Here is a 21,997-nt window from a genome sequence, read left to right on the forward strand (position 1 = left end):
ATACTTTTTAAAGCATTTAAGTCAATAGTAATCATCAGAAGTCTTTAAGAAAATGATTCACTTAGAATTCTGTGTCAGAGAAACCTGATCGTTTGCAATTAAGTGGGGGAAATAACTTTAAAATACTGTATAGCTTTTTTTCTGATAAGAAGCAATACTATAAAAGAAAGCTTATTCTTTCATCTTTGCCCTTTTCAGTACTGCCCTGCTTGATGTCTGCCTCAGTAACTATATTCAGTCACTTCAGTTCCACTTCAGTACATTTTCTTTGAATTTGAAGTATATCATCGGAGATTACCAGTTCAAGGTCATCACCTTGCACCAAACTATAGAAACAACTCAAAACCATGAATAATATTCATGTCGGCCTAAACCCAGTTTGTTTTTCAGACACAAGAACTTGTCTTCCAGAATAGACATCTACTTTCTGGGCTGTTAATAGATATTTTAGAGGAGAACCATACTTTCCCAAAAGGTCTCAGAAGAAGAGCTAAGTGAAAATATCTGCTTCTTTAACAATCGTTAGAATCAGGAAAGATGCTCATGTGTTCAGTTTTATTCTGGTTGTTTATATCGGAACGATATAAACAGTGAGTCTGCAGATAAGGTACTTTCAGCTCCTGGAAGCCTTAAACTTTCTTTACAGAAACTAAAAGGATTTCTCAGGTGAAAAGTGAACCACCTGCCAGTGATGTTTCCTTTCATACCCTCATCGTCACAAGCTTAGTTAATTATCTTGGCTGTAACCATGGCTGACGTCTCTTCTGAGGATGAATCAGGGTTAGAATTATAAGTCAAATTCTTCAAAATTTATTGCAATAAAAACTTCAACTTCATTTTATCTTTTAATAGTCATGAGATTCAGGCCACATCACTACATTCTGTAGGTCTTTCAATGAATAATATATTAGTGTGTTATGATAAAATGCCCACCATAATTATAAATTGTGTACAAGGTATTTTCTTGTTGATCAGTCTTCCTGTGAACATACAGTAAAATAGTACATGTCCTTTTGGCCCACAGGGGAGTAAATCTGTGTGTGTTTACGCATGTGTTCCATATACCCAAGATCTTAAGCCTCCAACATGTGGCTCATCTTTGGCAAAGAATAAGAGACTACTCAGGGCTACTTTAAATTACTTCTATGATAGACTCACAGAGAATGAGAAGTAAAAGCTTTAAAGATAAGTATCAGTCACTACACTTTCACCTAATATGGTGCTGATACAAGCCTTTACTTTGAAATGAGTAAACATCTGTAGATCATGTTGAGCCTTCAGTTAATATATCTTTGTAAGGGTGGATATTCTGCAAGAGTTCATAGTTTAGGTGGAGATCAATGAGGCCTCTGTTATTCTACTACACTTATAAAAAGAGATTTCAATGACTTATATTCTGTTACACAGTCAGTAACACTGAAACTAGAACCCAATTGTCACAAGAGCCATTTTTCCTTTCATTCACTGGTGTCCACATTTTCAACAAAGGCTAGACAAATTCTACTTAATATTATATATTATTTGCTATAAAAAAGATATCTAAGTAATAATGATAGAAACACTAACTACAAGCTTTGGCTCCCCTTTTTTAAAAGTCTCTTTCCCATGGCATGATTAGCAACACCAAAAGTTGCATTATTTTAAAAATAATGAATCAGTAATTTAATAATAGAACTAAGACATATTTACAGTAAAATATTTAAAATAAGAAGGTACAAATAAAAAACTCAATTCCTCCCATTTCCTAAATTTACTATGTATTTTACTATGTGCACACATACACACATGCTCCATACCTCCCAAATATTTGCATTGATTTAATGAACTAGCTGGTTTGGTGCCAACATCAAAATTATACATTTTCTAAGTCTATTGGAAATCTAATAAGATTATTTAATTATTAGGAGAGCTTAAGTAAATTTTCCCATGTTTACATGTTATTCATATCACTTTACCAATCCCCTGCTAATGTCATTAGCGTATTCCTATTTTAATGTTTCTAATTTACTTCTTGATGAGTAATAGCTTTTAATATATCAAGAAAATTCACCCTTATAAAAAATTATTTTTTGTTAATGTTCTCAGTCTTTTGTTTTTGTTTCTTTACTGTGTATTTTTTATGTAACTATTTTATATTTCAATGGTTGGTGATCATATGTGCATATGTGTGTGTGTACATACATATTTGTATTAATATTTACTTTATAATGTCCAGGTCTTTTGGCTTTCTTTTGTGAACCTTTGATCTTAGGCCCTACCTAGAAGTAAAAATTAATGACCTATTTTTTCATCTTCTAGGATGATTAAGGTTTTAGTAGAGTGTGACCTAGGGCATTTTACTTAAGATCTCCCTGTCTCTATTAATGTATGTGGAGCCCTGAGAACAGAACCAAACACTTAGTGAGCTTTGTGTGCTATGTTTTCGTCATTGGTTCATCTAAAGTGAATTCTGGTATACAGAGTAAGGCAAGATCCAAGTGTATTTATTTGTCACCGAAGGACAACTAGCTATCGCAGCACTACTTTTTGAATAGTAAAATGTTTTTCCATTGATTGGGACAGTCACTTTTATTGTACTAATACTCAAATACTCATACAAACTGGGATATTTCTAGATTTCTTTTCAGATTCATGAATATAGCTGTTTTCCTTCATCATAAAACAGTTCTTTAAAAAAAACTATAGCTATAAAATACTTTTTAATATCTGATAAGCCATATTTTCCTTACGACTCAGCATTAAAGAATGGTTTTAAAAATGTATTTCCTAATATTTTGCATTTGAATTTCCAGAGACATGCAAGTATAATTTAATAAATACCTTGTACAAACACCATTATTATTTTAATTGTGATTGTATAATAATTACCATTTCTGCAATAAGTCACCTCATTCAAACTTAGTATAATCCTTTCCATTCACTTAAATTAAGATCTTTCAATAGAGTTATAATTTTTTCCCTTATCTTAGAATTGTCACCTAATTTGCTGATTTTAATTTCAGTTAATTTACTTTAAGTGTTATTATTTTTAAATAGGTTCTTCTGGTCTTTGTAAGGTCAGGTGATGTTAATTTTTGTAAAGAAATCGTATTGATTTTTGTATTTTATTTATCTGATTTGCCAACTTCTAGAAATCTTTTATTTTTTCCTAAGATTTTAAATGTAATATTTTTCAGTTAAGGTAAGCTATCTAATTACTAGTAACTGTTAATATTACTAAAATAAAAATACTTAAAATTATGTTCCATACCGTTGTTTCCCTTAGGTTGGCATCCTTTTGTATTTCCTTATTTGAGTGAAATAGGTTTAAACAAAACATAATGCTGGATTGTTGGGATTTACATATGTATTTCAAAATCCGCTATTAAAAGTTAATGATATTTTACATTTATCTCTCTATATATAGCTAAATATAAGTCTATTGACATTTCACAAATTTTTTATTTTTATATCCAGGAGAGATGTAGAATTTTGTTGGTTGTTTATTTGGCACATATGAAATTATTTTGATGATTATGAAGCATTTACAATGTTGTCCTTATAAAATATAACAAATTACCTAAAAATAACGACTTCTATTTGTGCTTTAAAAAAATTTCCCTGTGATACCTTTTATATAAGTGTAAGAATGTTATCCCAAAGTTATATTTTTTGTAACTTCATAGATACATGGAAGTCAATGAAAAACTTACTGTATGAAAAAATTCAAGAAATTAGTTGTTCTTTATAATGATATTCTCTTTAAAAGTTGAGGTCTAGTACTTTAAGGGTCATGAAAAACATCTTTGCTTTTAAATTTTTCCAAAATGTTTCTCTATATTTACTGCTTTTTAAAAGAAAATACCTCTAACATAATTTAACCTTTTCCTAATGGTTTGTTGGCATCAAGATAACCATCACTGTCAGGCCAGCATCCTCTTTTGGCATTATACAACATATTTGTTTTTTCATTTAGTAGCTGTAAATTATTGTTCTACTGAATTCAAACAATATTTTTTTTTCAGTTCGCTGTCAGATATTTTTGCTTTCAACTCCCCCATCATTCTAATTTGTAGGTTTATAAAATGTCTCAGAAGTCAAGTAACTGAGCATATTAACATTACATTAAAACTGTACTAAAAAGGCTTTGTGAGAAGACCTGAGAGCCTTTCTGTTGAGATGAATAAAAGAGTTTTATTTTCTTTATAGGAGCTTTTTGTGGCATCTATTTTCTGAGTTCCAAAAATTTTTATCATTTTATACTATTGCCATATTCAGGATACATAAGACTATTAAATATTTGAATTATAGATATTGAATGTCTTGCCATCTGTAATGCCAAAATAGAATGTACTAGTATTACTTTCTGTCATTCCTCCCAAAATAATCATATTTGATTATATGAATGAACAACTCCAAAGAGACAGAACCACACTTTGATAACATCTTGAGCACTTTTATCAGTCTTATTATTTTGAGAAAGGAGTCTGCTTTGTGTTTTGTCACAAGGAAAATACTTTTATATATGTATTTTATGTAATACATTCTAGTTATGTTATTGAACTTGGAAAATGAATACTATAAAAATATTTAAAATGCATATTAAACTATACTGCACTGCTGCAGTAACAAACCAACAACTGTCATCTTCTAGATAATAGTTCTGTAGGTCAGGAGCCTAGGATGGCTGTCTTGCCAATGGGTTTCAGACCCGCGCAAGTTTGTTATGGATTCAATGTGACCAAAGAAATTGACAGCAAAATGTTCTTGGGGTGAAAAGGTTATACCCAACTTTATTTCCAGGTGGCAAGTCAGTCACTAGAATCCCATTCACTCAGAGCGAGTCTGCATGTAGCAAGCCGGTCACTGCCTCTGGGCCCCTCTGTCCACACAGCTGTCCTCTGGGCCTCTCTGCATAGCCATCCTGCATAGCCGTCCTCTGGGCCTCTCGGCACAGTCATCCCACACAGCCATCCTCTGGGCCTCTGTCCTCAGCACTGCCACCACACCAGCCTCTGTTCTGCTCTCCTGCAGCCTTGCAGCCCTGCCACCGTGTTGTGCACAGAGCAAGTGGCAGAGCTCTTTATATAGTCAACAGCCATGTAGTGCCCACAGATGTGCAGTGAGCTAGTCAGCCAGGGCCATGTGAGAATCCTGGCCACAGGAACTCTCATTTTATCCACAATGACATGCCTGGATTCTCTGCTAAGATCTCAAAAGGCTGAAATCAAGGTAATGGCTAGTCTGTGTCATCATGTGGAGCTAGAGGCCATCTTCTGAGATCACTCAGATTGTTGAGAGAATTCGTTTCCTGTGGTTGTAAAAGAGGGATTGTTTCCTTGCTGGCTGTTAGGTTAGGAACACTCTGGGGTCTTAGAAGCCACCAGTGTTCCTTCTCCTATGGCCCCTTCCATCTTCAAACCAGTAAGCCAGTCTTGCTCACTCTTGCCTCATAACACCCTGACTTCTCTCCCTACCACCAGCTGGAGAAATCTCGTCATTTTCGAGGGTCATGTGACTAGGGCCACCCAGATCATCTCCCTATATTAAGTTCAGCTGTGGCAGACAGTGTAACAATCAATGGAGTGATGTCTCAGCATATTCACAGGTTCTAGGATATAGGTCATTTAGTCTCAGGAAGTTTATAAGATTCTTACACACATATATCAATTTCAATTAACTCAACCAGGATGAGGTGGTAAAGATAAGTGTTTATCCAAGCGATGTTAATGCTGTGGATCCACCAGCTATTATTTGAGAGACACTGAGAAATTATTAAGGCATTCCTTGATTTAACTTCTTTTATGTAAAATTGGCATAATAATTATATCTATCTCATAAAATCCTTATAAAATTAAATGTACTAACACATTTAAATCTCTTTTACACATGTAAGTGTCCTTTTATTCACTTTCTGTTTTTAATTTATGCAATGGCAAATATTGCCCTTACTTTAGGGAACAAAGCAAGGTAACATTTCAGAGAGGATAGCTTTATCCTTCTTCTGACTCAGGAAATCACTAAGGGGATACATATGCTATTAGAAGCAAAGGAAAATAACAGGACTCACAAACAAATTGGTAAATTAAAAAATAATAATAATAGAATCAAGGAGTTTATATAGCTAGTGAAGTTCTTAAAGAACATTATATTAATAACTTTCATTAGAAAAATAGGAAGCATATTCTTAACTTTGTTATTAAAAAGTAAATAAACTATATTACATGTTGACTGAATAATAAAATTTTTTAATCACATTGGCTACTACAGATAAATCTACAAATCAAGAGACCCTTATATGTTTTATATTACTAAACTTTTGTAGCTAAGCAAAATTTGAAGAGTGGATTCAAAATAGGCCTTGGCTTCTGGGATATGGAGAATGGCCCTCCGAAGATGTCTACATCCTAATCCCAAGAATCTATGTTTGTTAGCTTACATAGCAAGGTGGGGAAATGTTAAGGTTGTGAAGGGAATTAAGGTTTATAATTAGCTAAATATAAACAGATTATTCTACATTAAATCAGATTATTCTACATTAACTCAGATTAAATCTGGGTGAGCCCAATGTAGTCCCAAGAATCATGGCAGCAAGATGCAGTGTTCTGCCTTTCAAAATGGAAGAAAAGGTCAAGAGTGTGGGTGGCCTGTACAAGAAGGAAAGACAAGAAAACCACATATACCTTAAAACCCCCTGAAAGAAAGCTCTACCAATACCTTGACTCTGGCACAGTAAGACCTATTTCAAACTTTGGACCTCCAAAACTGTAAAATAACAGATTTGTGTTTTTTAATCCACTAAATTTGAGATAATTCTTCACAACAGCCACAGGAAATTAACACAGCTTCTAATTCCAAAAATGAATACAACAATGCACTCCTATTTCTGAAGTACCAACTTTAGGATAAAATGTTTAAGTCACCTTTGAAGATTGATGTAAAAGTGAAAAATCCTGTAATGTGTTAAGATTTAAGATACATGTAGCTATTTTGGATGAGACTTTGAAACTACTCAAATCAAATCCTTACGGTTGCCCTTTGAATAACATGTTTGGTTGCTCAGAAAACATTAATTTCACACATTCCCAACTATTTCCTCTTAGAAGGATGAGTGGACCTCAAATTCTCTGCAAAGGTTTTGACCAAGGTTTTGGAGATTAAGGAAAGTGTAGTTGTTCAAATATTTACTTCCTTGTCTACCACACCATCAAAGATGGGTCTCATGAAATTAGTTTAATTAGGATTTGGACTAGATTTCTTCTGCCATCATTTGTTAAGAGTCATAAGCAAGAGGTATTTGCATGTAATGATCTTTAGTAAGACATTAATGGAATCACAATGCTATCAAGCTTTGAGAATTCCGATGACCCTGAAATTAAACAATTTAGTTCATCTTGGAATGTCTATGTGTACATAGTTAAATAAAACATTCAATGTAAAATATGTTTACTAAAGCATAAAAGAAGCAATTTGTTTAAATAATGTCTTGTTACTAAACAGTATCAAATGACTTTTATGTACAATTCTAAAAACAGTATTTTTGCATACAATTCTAAAAAATTATTTTAAAAATAATAATTTTGTAATACTCCATATTTAGCTGTGTGGAAATTAGCTCTTATTTTCAATAACATAAAAACAGATTTAATCCATCTAACTCAGTATTTATATCACTACTGCTTTGTTACCTTTGAATAAAAATCAGACATAAATTATATCATTTTTACTTCAACTAGAAAAAACCTCCTGCCAGGTAATTTATATTTGTTTAGTTCATTGCTGGTTATATTCTAAAGAGTAAATGAGTCCTTTGAGGAACATTTCCCCTAGCTTGCAACTCTTGATCACATTACTAGTAAAATACACCCTTAGTGCATAAGTGAAAGTACAGAAAAATGTTAACTCCCTTTGTAAGGATATTTAATCATTGAAGATAAAACATTGATGGTTGTGAGTCTAACATTAAGAACAAACAGTGAAGCAAAATCAGTGTTAGTTTATATTTTATTGTATAAATATTTGTGAACTTGTTTGAGGCAGATGTTCTAAAAGTGAAATAGTTAACTGAATTCATTTAAAAATATGTCAGAAATGCACCTTATTTATTTTTTCAATTTCTATTTTACTAGTCATATTTATTGCATTTCTCAAGTTCATATGTAAAAAGTTTTGGGGAAAGATAGGCTTTTTATAAGGGATTATAATGTGATTGGTGAAAAGATCATTTTATGTTTTCAAATTTTATTAAGCTTTTCCCAGATGCACATTTTAAAAAGAAGGTCAAAAAAAGCATAGCTGACATTCGTTTACAAATCTTAGACTTTTAAAACCCTTTGTTATTTGAAGCGTAAGTCAAATTTTAAGATCAACGTGGTAGAGAGCTCACTAAATTAACTTCACTTCCAGAATTATATAGATAACATATGTAGCTTATTTATTTAAAAGGGCTTTAATAAGTTTTTCAGGCTAGAATTATGTTACACTTTTATTATGGTGAACAGTGATATAAGAAGTTGTAAAATCTACTGCTAGAATTGTGTCCTACTCAACAATGATTCTATGAACTGACAGTTTAGCATGAGACCATTATGTAATTCAAACAAGCTGAACATTTGTGTCTATTTTGATTATTAGTTTCTGCCAAGAAGAGAAAACAAAGTAGTCAAATTATTTCTCCCTTCATTTATCTGCCAGTTTTTAAGAATAATGAATGCAACAAGAGTGTGTTCACATCCTTATTTGTCCACTGCCTTGAGCAATTTATATGTTGGAGTAATAGTAAATGGTGACTATTTGATTTTATGTTTTATCAGGAGCTACAACCATAGAGAAATATGACCTCAGAACAAATTTGTGGATCCAGGCAGGGATGATGAATGGCAGGAGATTGCAGTTTGGTGTGGCTGTTATTGATGACAAACTCTTTGTAATTGGAGGTCGAGATGGCTTAAAGACATTGAACACTGTTGAATGTTACAATCCCAAAACCAAGACATGGACTGTCTTACCACCAATGTCAACACATAGACATGGTCTAGGTAAGATCTCTTATGTTATTAATATTATTTTTAGAAACATTTTTATTGACTGTGAAAGTGTATTACTGCCATCAATTATCATTAATTTTAGGTAAATTGTGGACTTACTTGAAGCATATATTTTAAGTTCTTGATGTTTTCCTGTTGACCAATGTGCATTAAACTGTTATGAGAGTTGTTAAAAATGAATAGACCTCAAGCTGTTATCAAAGTTCTCACAATCTGATATTCAAACAGTATGCAAAATTTAAAAAAAGAACACAACTATCATGGATTGGCCCAAGAAATGTAACCCAGAGGAAGAAATAGTTACAGTGAACTGAGTAAAACTTAAATTAAGGTGGCTCACTTCCACATTACTGGATAGACAAGTCTATATCTTTGCATTTAATTGATTCCACCTTGAAATGGGGGAAGGTAATTTAGGTTTAGAGAAAGAGTGACACATCAGCTGGAACCAGAGGTCAATATGATAGGAGTCAATTGATATCTCCTATGGAGTAACCTGGAAATGAGAAGAACTATATTTGGATTTAGAAGATCTGTGAGTGAGTCTTGAATCTACCATTCAATTTTGGCATGATTTGGAGCAGCACTTAAACTATGAACCTTGGCTTCCTGATTTGCCACCAATTTAAGGTTATTAAGTAGATAAAATCTAATGATGATAAGGAATATGATAATGAATATGAAACATTATAGATTGTAAAGCCTACAAATATTTAAAAAAGGAGGAAATTAACAAAGGCTAATATCTTCTGAATTTGTACTTTGTATCTTGTAAGGAGCAGTACAAATTACTTTGTTTGAAAAACTGAAATATTCCAGATAGTCAATTGCCTTTCATATGTTTAGAATATACACTTTGAAGAGATACCAGGGTTTAATTGTAAATCTGCTGATTTTGATATTCATAGGCAAGCAGAACTACAGAGCATTTCCGAAACAAATATTAATGATAATTCAACTTCAAAGTCTCTAGCACTATCTACTCTGTCATCAATCTAAGTAAAAATATAATTTAAAAAATAGCTCTGAACTAAAAAAACGTTTTGATCTTGCACTTTACCCCCCCTTTTGTTCAGTTTGCTCATTACTAAGATTAAGGAATACTAATACATGTCTGATAACCTTTTCAAGTTCTAAAATTCTACATTTTAAATAAAACCATATAAATTCTTTAAATCACATGGAATCCGATTATAAAATGGAAAACATGAACTGCAAATGATTTTTTCTAGGTAATACTCATGAACATAAAAGGTTTCTTATATTATTTTCTTAAATACACTGAAAAATTTTTTGCTTTCTTATCCATGTAAAAGCACTATATACTGCTTTTATTAGCTAGTTAGTGAACTACCTACATATTTATTAGCTAGTTAGCTAAATATAGAGAATAAGCTCTCTGGACTGGACTTTTTGGAATTCAATGTGTCTTTCTCCTTTTTTGTTTCAGATAATTCAATCGTTCCTTTCTATTAATGTATGCTAAAGCTCAGTTATGTGGGATATTTGCATGACAAGAGAACATAGCTACAAATTACAAGAATATACCTAAAGTGGTATAATTTCAGGTGTTTAAAGTTTCCGAGGTGATAGTTTGCCTCAAATCCTATCACACAGGTGGCTTACCTGTTCAGCACCAGGGCTGAGCATGATGCTACTTTTGGTGAATTTTTTTTTAGTTTTTCTTATTTGTTATAGAGTTCAATGTAATGGCACAAGCGGAACTAAAGCTACATAGAAAATTATGTGAGTCAAGTATCACAGACATTTGAAATACAATGCAACATTTCCCACAAGTTTTAGTGACCTAATAACAACTTTAGTAGTCTACTATTTCCATATCTAAGATTCCTGGTTTTGTGGTTTTTGTTCTGTTTCACTTCTGTTATTAAGTGGATCACCTCTCCTGTGTATCTCATGGCATTGGCTTCTTGTGTGTTTTGCTTCTTGGTAGTTATTACTGCTTTTTTTTTTTGTTTTTTTTAATTTAAAAAAATCCTCTACCTACAATACTCTCCAAGATCTAATCTGATTGAGTTAGTAAGCAGAATCATAGCATAGGGTATTATTTATGGGCACAGTTCTCATCTCAAAGTGTCTCACAGGTTGCTTGCATTGCCCAATACATAGAAAACTGCTTTTGACTTGGATGCCAGTGCAAGATCCAATCAGTTGAAGCCAGACTGATAGGAACACAAGACACATGTATGTTCTCTGATACAGCCGAGTGCTTCCTTCACGACCAGTCACATTTTTTATGACTAGTTGAGTCTCGGGAAGTGCAGCATTACATGTTCAAATGCAATAAACATCTTATGTCTAAGATTCTTTGATAGAATGTATCTATCAGTTTTTTATTTACCTTTTTCTCTCTTCTGACTTCTAGAACATAGATGTTGATACTTCTTATTTAATCCATTATATCTTTTAAAATTAATTTTACGTTTTCTTGTATGTCTTCCTGACGGATAATTTTAATATCCAGCTCTCTGAATTGTTCTTAATCTTTGTGCATTATGATTTTTATCCCATGCATTGATGTCTTAATTTCAACTAATATTGTTTTTACATTCTCACTATCCCTACTTGGTAATTCATTATAATTGCTTTCTTCTTTTCAATTGTGTTATGTTGCGTCTTATCTCTATGAAGCTATTTGTTATGCCTATTTCAAATCCCTATTTACCTCTTTAATTCTTTTTCATTACATGTGATCATCTTCCTCCCCTTGCTCCAGCTCCTCTTTTAACTCTTATCTTACTCTTTCTTTCTCCTGATAATCATCATTTTTTTCTCATCTTACTTCTTTGCTGCTCCTCTTTCTATTTTTCCTCTTCTTCCTCTTCCTAATTTTCTTCTTCTTCCTCTTCTTCCTTTCCCCCTATTTTCCTTCTTCTTCTCTACTAATTCTATTTAACAGTAGTTATAACCACTAGAGTGTGTAATATCCAACAACTGTGCACTCATATAGGGATATCAGACAACTTTGGCAGATTGCATGAAGGCTAAGGCATATGCCAATCTTGGTGTCCTTCTAAAACATTCAGGAGTGAGTAGGGAAATACACCTGGCCATGGAACTCATACCCTGCAGGCTGGCTTTGCCCACCCTGTCTGCTGTTATTCATGTAGCCCTAACAGACACATCTGTTCACCTTCGTTTATGCATAAATATTCTTGTGCCTTTACTTTTTATCTGTGAGGCCCTAACTGTAAGGCTAGGAGCTGGGATGGGAAGGAAATCTTCTGAACCAGCAAGTCTGTTTGCTTCTGCTAACAGGTCCTCATCCAAACTGGTCTCTGCTGACATCCTGATGTTATCCAACCAACAAGGAAAGCTCTGCTTGGGTACTTCTGTTACACAGCCAAGCAGTGTGAAAAAAGCACAGATCAGATTTAAATTCAAGATTTTCCCCTAAGGCAGTGCCATTAATTTCTGTCTCACTCAGGATGACAAACAAATTCTGCATCTCTAATTGTCTTTTTACAGTTTTTATGTTAGGTTTTCAAACATACACCATGACTCTCCCTTTGGTATAAGCTCTAGGATTGCGTTTGGGTGTACACCGACATCCATTTGTGCTAGCTTTCTATTTATTCAGAAATTACAATATCCCATTTTATTTGCCACATAGTTAATGAACATCTGCTTTGTGATATGCAAAGGGGTTGCAAAACTGACTATGCAATCCCATAACATACCTTAAAATGACAAGGAGCTAGGATCTGATGTAAAATTTTAAAAACATATAATAAAAGCCCAAAACACTTTTGACCTGTATAGCTATTTCCCCCTTGATTTGTACAAAAAAAAAAAGAGAAAATCCTTACATTATTTTATGAGAAAGTCACTTGAGTTCTTTCGTTATTAAAGATGATTGTGTGGTCAAAAATGTTTCATAGTTATCAGGAAATTATGTCAGCCCCTTCTGCTGTATAAAATAGTGTAGGAAAATTAATGCATGTTAAATCACTGATGTCAGGGAGCAATGAATCTTTTAGAAAATTAAACTAATTAAGACCACAGTTCTCTCAAAATACTGTTTTTATTTTGTCATTTATGTCTTCAAAGCACATAATTCTATATATCATGACTTTTTGAACCACATTATATATTGTACAAAATTGAAAAAGACATTACTACAATACACATTTTGCAATTAAGTCATCTTAGGAGAAATTGATAAAGAGTAATCATAGCTATTGCTTATTATGGATTTTCTATATGCCAGGCATCATATTTTATGTTAATTATATGGTAGGGGTTATTTTCATTGTTTTTTGTTTGTTTAGTGTCCAATTAAGGTAAATTTACATTCCATTAAATGAAGTTTTAAAGTGTAGAATCAAGTACTTTTGAGTATATTCATGCAGTTGTGCAGCTATCACCACTATCAATTTCCAACATATTTTTATTTTTTAAATTAAAAAAAAATTTGTTTTAAACTGCTTGAAATTTTGTTAATAATGGTTACAGGAAATAGAACTGTCATTTTTCACATGCCAAATGAAAACTACTCAACACACACAAAACAGAGTGCTAGCTATTATCATTAAAAAACTATCTTTCAACAGGAAAAATGAGATGACATCAGTTTGATTATGATAGGTCGTATCACAGGTGTTGCCAATTGCCAATTCGTAAATTTAGATAGGATAGTGTTTTGGAATTTGTACATTATGATTTAGCCATTCCCAAACATCCTGTGAGGCTCTAAATAAATCTACGAACCTGAGAATTAAAATACCTAAAAAAACCCATCTACCATTTATAGACCTCATCTGGGATTGAACATCAGATGCCTGGGCCCCACCCACAGGGATTTGACTCAGTGGGTCTGGGAAGGGGCCCCACGTATTTTCCGTGTTATGAGCATCTCAGGTGATTCTGATACACCTCAAGTTTTCTTTTACTGAAGTGTAGTTGATATACAATCTTATACTGGTTTCAAGTATACAACATAGTGGTCAACAGTTCCCTAAATTATTAAATCCTTAGCCCCACTTAGGGCAGCTACTATCTGCCAACATAGGAAGATGTTACAGAATCATTGTCTATGTTCTCCATGCTGTACTACCATCCCTGTGACCAACTTATATTAAAATTGAGAATTTTCATAACCTTTTATCCCCCTCCCCTTTCCCATCACTTTACCCCAACCCTTTCAGTATCACCACTATCAATTTCCACCAGTCACTTCTTAGTATACAAGTCTATTGCTATTTTGTTCATTTTGTTTTGTTTTGTTTTTAGATTCCACAAATAAGTAAAATCATACCGTACTTGTCTTTCTCCACCTGGCTTATTTCACTTAGCATAATACCCTCTATGTCCATCCATGTTGTCACAAAGAGCAGGATTTTCTTTCTTCTTTATGGCTGAATAATATTCCGTTGTGTATACATACCACTTCTTCTTTATCCATTCATCAACTGAGGGACACTTTGGTTGCTCCCGTTATCTTGGCTATTGTAAATAATGTGACAATAAACACAGGGGTTTCAAACATATCTTTTTGAATCAGATATTTGTTTTCTTTGGGTAAATTCCTAAGAGTGGAAGTACTGGGTCATATGGTTTTTAATTTGGTTTGGTAATACTCTGTTGAGGATTTTTGCATCTCTATTTATCAGGGTTATTGGTATACAATTTTCATTTTTTTGCTGTGTCTCTGTCTGGTTTTGGTATTACAGTGATGCTGGTCTCAAAGAATGAATTTAGAAGTAGTCTCTCCTCTTCCACCTTTTGGAGTATCTTAAGAAGGATGGGTTTTAGCTCTTTAAATGTTTGGTAGAATTCAGCTGTGAACCCATCTGGTTTTGGACTTTCTCTTGTTGGGAGTTTTTGATTACCAATTAATATTGTCACTGGAAGTTGGTCTGTTCAGATTTTCTGCTTGTTCATAGGTCAGTCTTGAAAAGTTTTACTTTTCTAAGAATTTTTCCATTTCTTCAAGGTTATCTAATTTATTAGCATATAATTTTTCATAGAATTCTCCAATAATTTTTATTTCTGTGTTATCCATTTTGACTGTTCCTTTTTTGTTTCTGATTTTATTTGTGTTCTCTTTCTTTTTTTCTTGCTAAGTCTTGTTAGGGTTTTATCTATTTGTTTATCTTCTCAAAGAACCAGCTCTTGGTTTCATTGATTTTTTTCTATTGTTTTATTCATTTCTATTTTATTTATTATTGTTCTGATCTGTATTATACCCCTTCTTATACTAACTTTGGGTTTCATCTGTTCTTCATTTTCTAGTTTCCTTAATTGTGAGTTAAGACTGCTTATTTGGGATTGTTCTTATTTCTTAAAGTTGGCCTGAGTTGCTATGTAACTCCTTCGTAGAACCACTTTTGGGCTCTCGTATTTCTGTTTTCATTTGTCTCTGCGTATTGCTTGATTTCTTCTTTGATTTGTTCATTGATGCATTGACTATTTAGAAGCATGTTGTTTAGCCTCCATGTGTTTGTAGGTTTCTTTTTTTTCTCTTCATGTGATTTATTTCTAGTTTCATATTGTTGTCTGAGAAATTGCTTGATACAATTATAATATTTTTGAATTTATTAAGGCTGGTTTTGAGGCCTAGTGTGTGATCTATTCTGGAGAACATTCCATGAACAGTTGAAAAAAATGTGTGATGCTGCTTCTGTGTGGTATGTTCAGTAGATATCTGTTAAGTCCATCTGATCTAATGTGTTGTTCAGGGCTTCTCTTTCCTCAGTTGTTTTCTCTTTTAATATGTCCATTGATGTAAGTGGTATGTCAAAGTCCCCTTATACAAATGAGTTACAGTCTATTTCCCCTTTTATTCTGTATTTGTTTTGCATGTATAGGTGCTGTTGCATTGGGTGCACAGATGTTTATAATTGTTATATCCTGTTGTTGGGCCAATCCCTTTATAATTATGACTTTCTTTGTCTTTTGTTACTTTCTTTGTTTGAAGTCTATTTTATCTAAGTACTGCTACAACTGCTTTTTTCTTCCTATTATTTGCATAAAATATCTTTCTCCATCCCTTCACTTTCAATCTGTGTATGTCTTTAGGTCTGAAGTGAACCTCTTGTAGACAGCATATAGATGGATCCTGTTTCATTATGCCTTCTGCCACCATGTTTTTTGATTGGTACATTCAGTCCATTTACATTTAAGGTAATTATTGATAGGTATGTACCCACTGCCTCACCACTGTGCACACACCACTCCACTGCCAAGTGCCCCACTGCCTTGTGCCCATGTGCCACGCCATTCTTTTCTAGTTGTTTTTGCAGTTCCTCTCTGTTCTTTTCTTTCTCTCTTACACTCATCCATTGTTTTTGATGGTTTTCTTTAGTTTTGTGATTGAATTTCTTTTTTTTAATTTTTTTGTGTATATATTATAGGCTTTAGGTTTCTGGTTACTATAATGTTCATGGATAGTTTCCTGACTATGTAACAGTCTATATTAAGTTGATGATAGCTCTATTTCAAACACAATCTAAAAGTACTTCTTTTTTCTCTTCTTCCTCCTCCACACTTTATGTATTAGATGTCATAATCTGCATTTTTTTTGTTTACCCCTTGACTGATTTTGTAAATAGTTGGCTTTATTACTTTTGTTTTGTTTTGTTTTAATTTTATATTTGCTCAGTTAGTAATTGCTCTACTACATTTACTATGGGTTTATTTTCCCTGGTGGAAGCTATTTATGCTTAAAAAAATTTCTGTTTACAACAGTAGCTTTAACATATCTCGTAATGCCAGTTCCGTGGTGGTGAATTCCTTCAGCCTTCATTTGTCTGGGAAATTTTTAATCTCCTCTTCAGTTTTGAATGATAATCTTGCTTGGTAGAGTATTCTTGGTTGAAAGTCCTTCTGTTTCAATACATTAAATATTTTGTGCCATTTCTTTCTGGCCTGTAAAGTTTCTGCTTAGAAATATGCTTATAGTATGATGGGATTTCCATTATAAGTATTTTTTTTTCCTTTCTGGCTGATTTCTATACTCTCTCTTTATCCTTAATCTGTAATTTTAATTACTATGTATCTTGGTGTTGTCTTCCTGGGGTTACTTTTGTTAGGGGCTCAATGAGCTTCCAGGACCTGGGTGTATATTTCTTCCCAGACTGGTGAGGTTTTCAGCAATTATTTCTTTAAAGATACTTTCTACTTCTTTATCTCTCTCCTCTCCTGGTACCACTATTATGTGAATATTATGTCATTTGGAATTATCACACAGCTCTCTTAGAATCCTCTCAGTTCTAGGGTTTCATTTTTCTCTGTTCCTCAGCTTTGTTGTTTTCCTGTTCTTTAATTTCCATCTCACTGATTGTCTCCTCTACTTGCAGCTATCTATTATTCATTCCCTCCATTGTATTTTTCTTCAGATACTCTATTCTTCAGCTCTGAGTGGCTTTTTAAAACTCTTCTCTTTGTTAAAGTCTTCCCTGAGATCTTCAATACTTTTCTGCAGATCAGTGAACATATTTATGACTGTTACTTTGAAATCTTTATCAAGAAGATTGGTGATATCTATTTTGTTTAGTTCTCTTTCTGATGTCTCATCCCAAAGTGTTGTTTGGAACATATTCCTCTACCTTCTCATTTTGTCAGCCTTCCTGTGTTTTTTCCTTTCTATTAGGTGGATCTTCTATGCATCCTATTCTAGAGTAATGCCTTTTCAAAGAAGGCATCCTGTGGTTCCCAGAGGTTAAGATTCTTTACTGTCCAGTGCCTAGTTCTCCTTGGCAGTGGAGCCCCAGTTGCTGTTGGTGGGCTATGGGTGGGGATGCTTTTCTGTCTGAGGACAGTGTTCTATCTCAGTGCGACTGGATGGTAGCTCACCCCAGTTGGTCCTTTATGAGCCAAGAAGAGGTGCTTCTGTTTGGATCATTGTTGGTGGGGCCGCCCTCTGCCTGCCCTGCAGTGATGGTTATGCTGATGGGCTAATAGGGTCAGTGGGGTGGGCTTGTGACTCTGAGGGAGGTGTGGAGCACCAGGGTGTGTGGTGACATAGCACAAGAGCACAAGGCAGTGGTGCATCTGGCAGTGGCGGGGCAGTGGGGTACAAGGCAGCAGAGTGCTTGGGTATGCATTGCAGGGTTGGGTGTGACTATGAGGAACAACCACTCAGACTGACTTCCTCAAGAGCGTCCCCATTTTGGCTGAGAGATGGCCAAGAAACTTGTGAAAGCCTCCCTCTGACTTCCAGGCAGCAAGCCTGAGGCTGCTGGGCTGAGTGGGTCAGGTGGGCAGGTTGGTGCACAGGTAAGTACCTCAGATTGAGCCACCGATGAGGAGGATGGAGTATTTGGGGCTCCCGTGACTGCCTGACTGGTTGTGCTGAGGGAGGGCTGGGGAAGTGTTATCTACTTGCCCTTTCTCTTCTGGAGAGAGCTCCATCTAACCCTAGTCCCTCTGGCTCTGTTCCTGCTGCTGGCAAATCTTTCACACTGCTGCCTCTGTGTTGGTTCTCAGTGGGACCGAAGGAGCATGCTTGTCTTCCACAGATGGCAGGAGTCCCAGCCTCCCAGAGTGCTCTGTCTTTCCCTGGCATTCAGCCCTGTTCATCATCAAAGCCTGATGCAATGTGGGCTTATGTTCCCAGAGCAAATCTCCTGAGCCAGGTGTGAAGAGTTTCTAAGGCTTTTCCCCTTCCCACTCCATTTTTCTTCCTCCCATTTGTGGGCTGGAATGGGGGAAGGGATCTGTGCATGATAGCAGTTTGTGACCAATTACAAATAATTCTGTAGGATGATTTTGATTAAAGATTCAACCAAAGTATTTTAGATTTGAAGCATAAATATGATTTAGATACTGAAAGAAACAGATAAGTAGTAGATAAATAGAATAGGTAATATTTAGATAGGTAGATAGATAGGTAATGGATGGATAGACATGTTCTGTTCTATTTCACTGTTCATCTATATTCCTCTAAATTACAATGAGAGAGTCAAATAAGGAAAACAGTACTTTTTCTCAGAAAAACATTCTCTGAAAAACCATAGTTTAGCTTCAAAAAAAAAGGTTAAAACATTAAGAAGAACACAAACTTATTTGGTATCTGTTACTAGAAGCCATAAGATACTGATTCTTGGAGCAAGCAGTTATTTAGAAAGAGAGAAAAGAAAAATGTTAAGAAATGTCTTTTCACATTTAAAATACATCCCAGAATTAAGTATTAAATAAAACTTGTGGAAAAAAATAAAACTGGCATTCTCTTAAAATTAATGAGGAAAATATATTAATATTATTGGAAAGTAGATGAGCTAAAAATGAGTAATCAGGAAGTATGATATTCCACCCCTGGTAATTTTAGAAGAAGGGGACTGAGAAAGTAGGAGACAAAAATTAGAAAGATTCTAGGAGTATTTCTTTGAAGAACAACACATGGCCTCTAAGGTGAATAGCCCAGAAAGCAACCAGAAAACTAAGTGAAGAAAGAGGAAGTTTAGTCCATCTGTATCAAATTTCAGAATGAAGAGTAAAGTGATGGTTATATTATCCCCCAAAGAGGCCAGAAACAAGCATAAGCTAACAAGAATACCCATGAATGAGCTGCAATGAAATAACTGCAAGGAAATACCCAAGTCAACTACAAAGGAAGGATAAGACCAGACTCAGGCTTTCAGTATCAGTCATAGATGCCAGCAAATAAAATGAACTTCAAACTTACAAGAGACAAAATTTTCCAGCTTACTTTGTCAAGTCAAACTTTACTCAAGTGTGAAGAGAGCAAAAAGGCGTGTTCAGATGTTATGCTGATCTCCTCAAGGATCTGAACCTCAAAACCCATTCTCACAAATTTGAAACAGGAAAAAAATGATGACTCAAAAACAAGTATTCTAGTGTTAGGATGTGAAGATCTTCAACATCAGGAAGAGGATAAACGGTTTTACTGCACAGAATTCCTGATTCCATGGGAAAAACAGGTCATTAGATGACCTCTCCGCCAAAAGCAAGCAGGATTCTCTCCCACCTGCAAAAATTTGGGCAGTCCTAATGTGTCACTGAATTGTCCTCCTTGTTGCTTGAAACAAGTCTGATTCCACTCCTGGCTTGTTAGACCAGACTGGAGGAAAATTAGTGAAGCAATCTAAGGATGCTCTACTTGGAACTGAGGAAAGGCAGGAGGATAGAAGGATTTCTTATCTGTATCCAGAAATGCTCACATGCCCAGCAAACAAAACAAAGTTTCATAATTGGTATGGGAGATGAGATGTTAAAATTAAAATATTAAAGAATATCTTCAAAACAATATTAAACATTTAAATTAATAAAATTCCTGAATGTATGTATGAAGAAAGAGAATCCAAAGTGACATTTATTATCAGTTTTATTTTCCTGGCTTTTACAAACTACATTATAACAGCAAATAATGAAATGGACTGAAGAAAATATCAGCATAACAAAACTTTGCATTTTTTTGTAATATAACCCATTAGACTAGAGAATCTCATTTTAAGCTGTCAGTTTTCATTGTCTTAAAAGGAACACTTACTTCAGCTCAGCCTCTGGATCTTAAATTATATCAGTATACATTATCCTCTTCCTGTCTCTATGCTTAAAAAATAGCATTTCTCACAAGGCCAAGAGAAATTATGTTCCTTTAAAAAGAGTTCTTCCTTTGAATTTTTGAAGAGTTTCACAAAGAAACAAAATTCAAAATTTTTCCCTCAGTTTTAAGTACTAGAGATAAAAAATGATATGAGAAGAAAAAGTTTAATGAGGTAGTTGGGGATGAAAATAAGACTTAAGTCTTTTGATAATGTACACCCATCATACTAATTGAGTGTTTATACTCAAATACATATAAACAAATATATTTACAGGTCCACAATTTTCAATATCTATGAATGAATGATTGATAAAAATGAGGAAAATTCTGACCAGGATATGGGACATAAAAAAATGATTTCAGAACGGGTATCTTTACCATTTCCATTTGAAACTTTAATATAGGAGTAATGAAAATTATAATAAAGTAACCTTTCTTATCACTTAGGTAGATGCAATATTGATACAGACATATTTGTGTATAGTTTCAAAGAATGGAAAATGAAGAATATTTACTATTGTTATAATATATTAAAAACACAATACATTAAATTTTTAAAAGTTAAAAGACAGATCACAGTATTTGACTATCCATACATAGACTTATACATCTACGTATTTGTACTCTTATGTCAAAATTTGATTAAAGCTTTTTTGAATTAAGACATTTTAATGGTCCTTACAGCCAAAAACATCTATGAGTTTGTATATTTTTACAAGAATACTACATTATGATTATTCTTAGTCTGAAAAGCCCTATTAATAGGAGGGCTCTAAGCATGTTAAAAACAATAATGCTGAATTATACTTCAATAAAACAAAAAAGAGCAATGCTGCGTTGTTACTCTCCTTTTGAGCACACCTATTTTTTTTTTTTTACTTGGTATAGACTCCTTTAAGGTTAACATTTTTGACAGTGTTGCAATGAAACTATTTGTCTCACATATTTTTGGAGAAATAATTAGCGATTAATTAGCTTTATTGTGTTACACTTGTTATTTTATTATATTAAATTGAATCTTTCAGACTAAATTTTATTAATTCAACAAATACATTGCCAAAGACTTCTCTGGGTGTCAGGGAGAAAATTGTGAACAAACATGATCCTGCTCTCATATTGCTTTGGGTTTAGTAAGGCAACAGAAAACCATTTATTTAGTAGCTGTTGACCTTTGATATGAGGAGATTTTCACTCTGGGTTTACTAAATAAGAGAGAAAACTGTATTTATAAATAAAGCGTACACATTATTATAATAGCTATACCACACTATTGAGGTTTTGAAATCTTTTTTATAAGAAAGATATTTATGCTATTAAAAAGGAAGCAATAAATTTACTTAGGTATAAAAAACTGTTATATGTGTGTTTGCTAATGGCACATATATGTATACATTTATATGTATATGGATATAAAATCCCTAATGATGTGGCAAGTGTGCAA

At 33.8% G+C, this 21,997-nt stretch overlaps 1 protein-coding gene across 1 annotated transcript in view; it reads left to right on the forward strand.

The window, feature by feature from the left end:
* KLHL1 (kelch like family member 1) overlaps nt 1-21,997 on the forward strand; it is a 359,135-nt gene that overhangs the window by 284,711 nt on the left and 52,427 nt on the right. Inside the window, exon 7 of the mRNA XM_037023548.2 lies at nt 8,793-9,017. Coding sequence (XP_036879443.1) covers nt 8,793-9,017 — 225 coding nt within the window. The remainder of the gene's footprint in view (nt 1-8,792; nt 9,018-21,997) is intronic.

The sequence above is a fragment of the Manis javanica genome, chromosome 9, assembly GCF_040802235.1.
Source record: "Manis javanica isolate MJ-LG chromosome 9, MJ_LKY, whole genome shotgun sequence".
In the NCBI taxonomy this organism is placed as follows: Eukaryota; Metazoa; Chordata; class Mammalia; order Pholidota; family Manidae; genus Manis; species Manis javanica.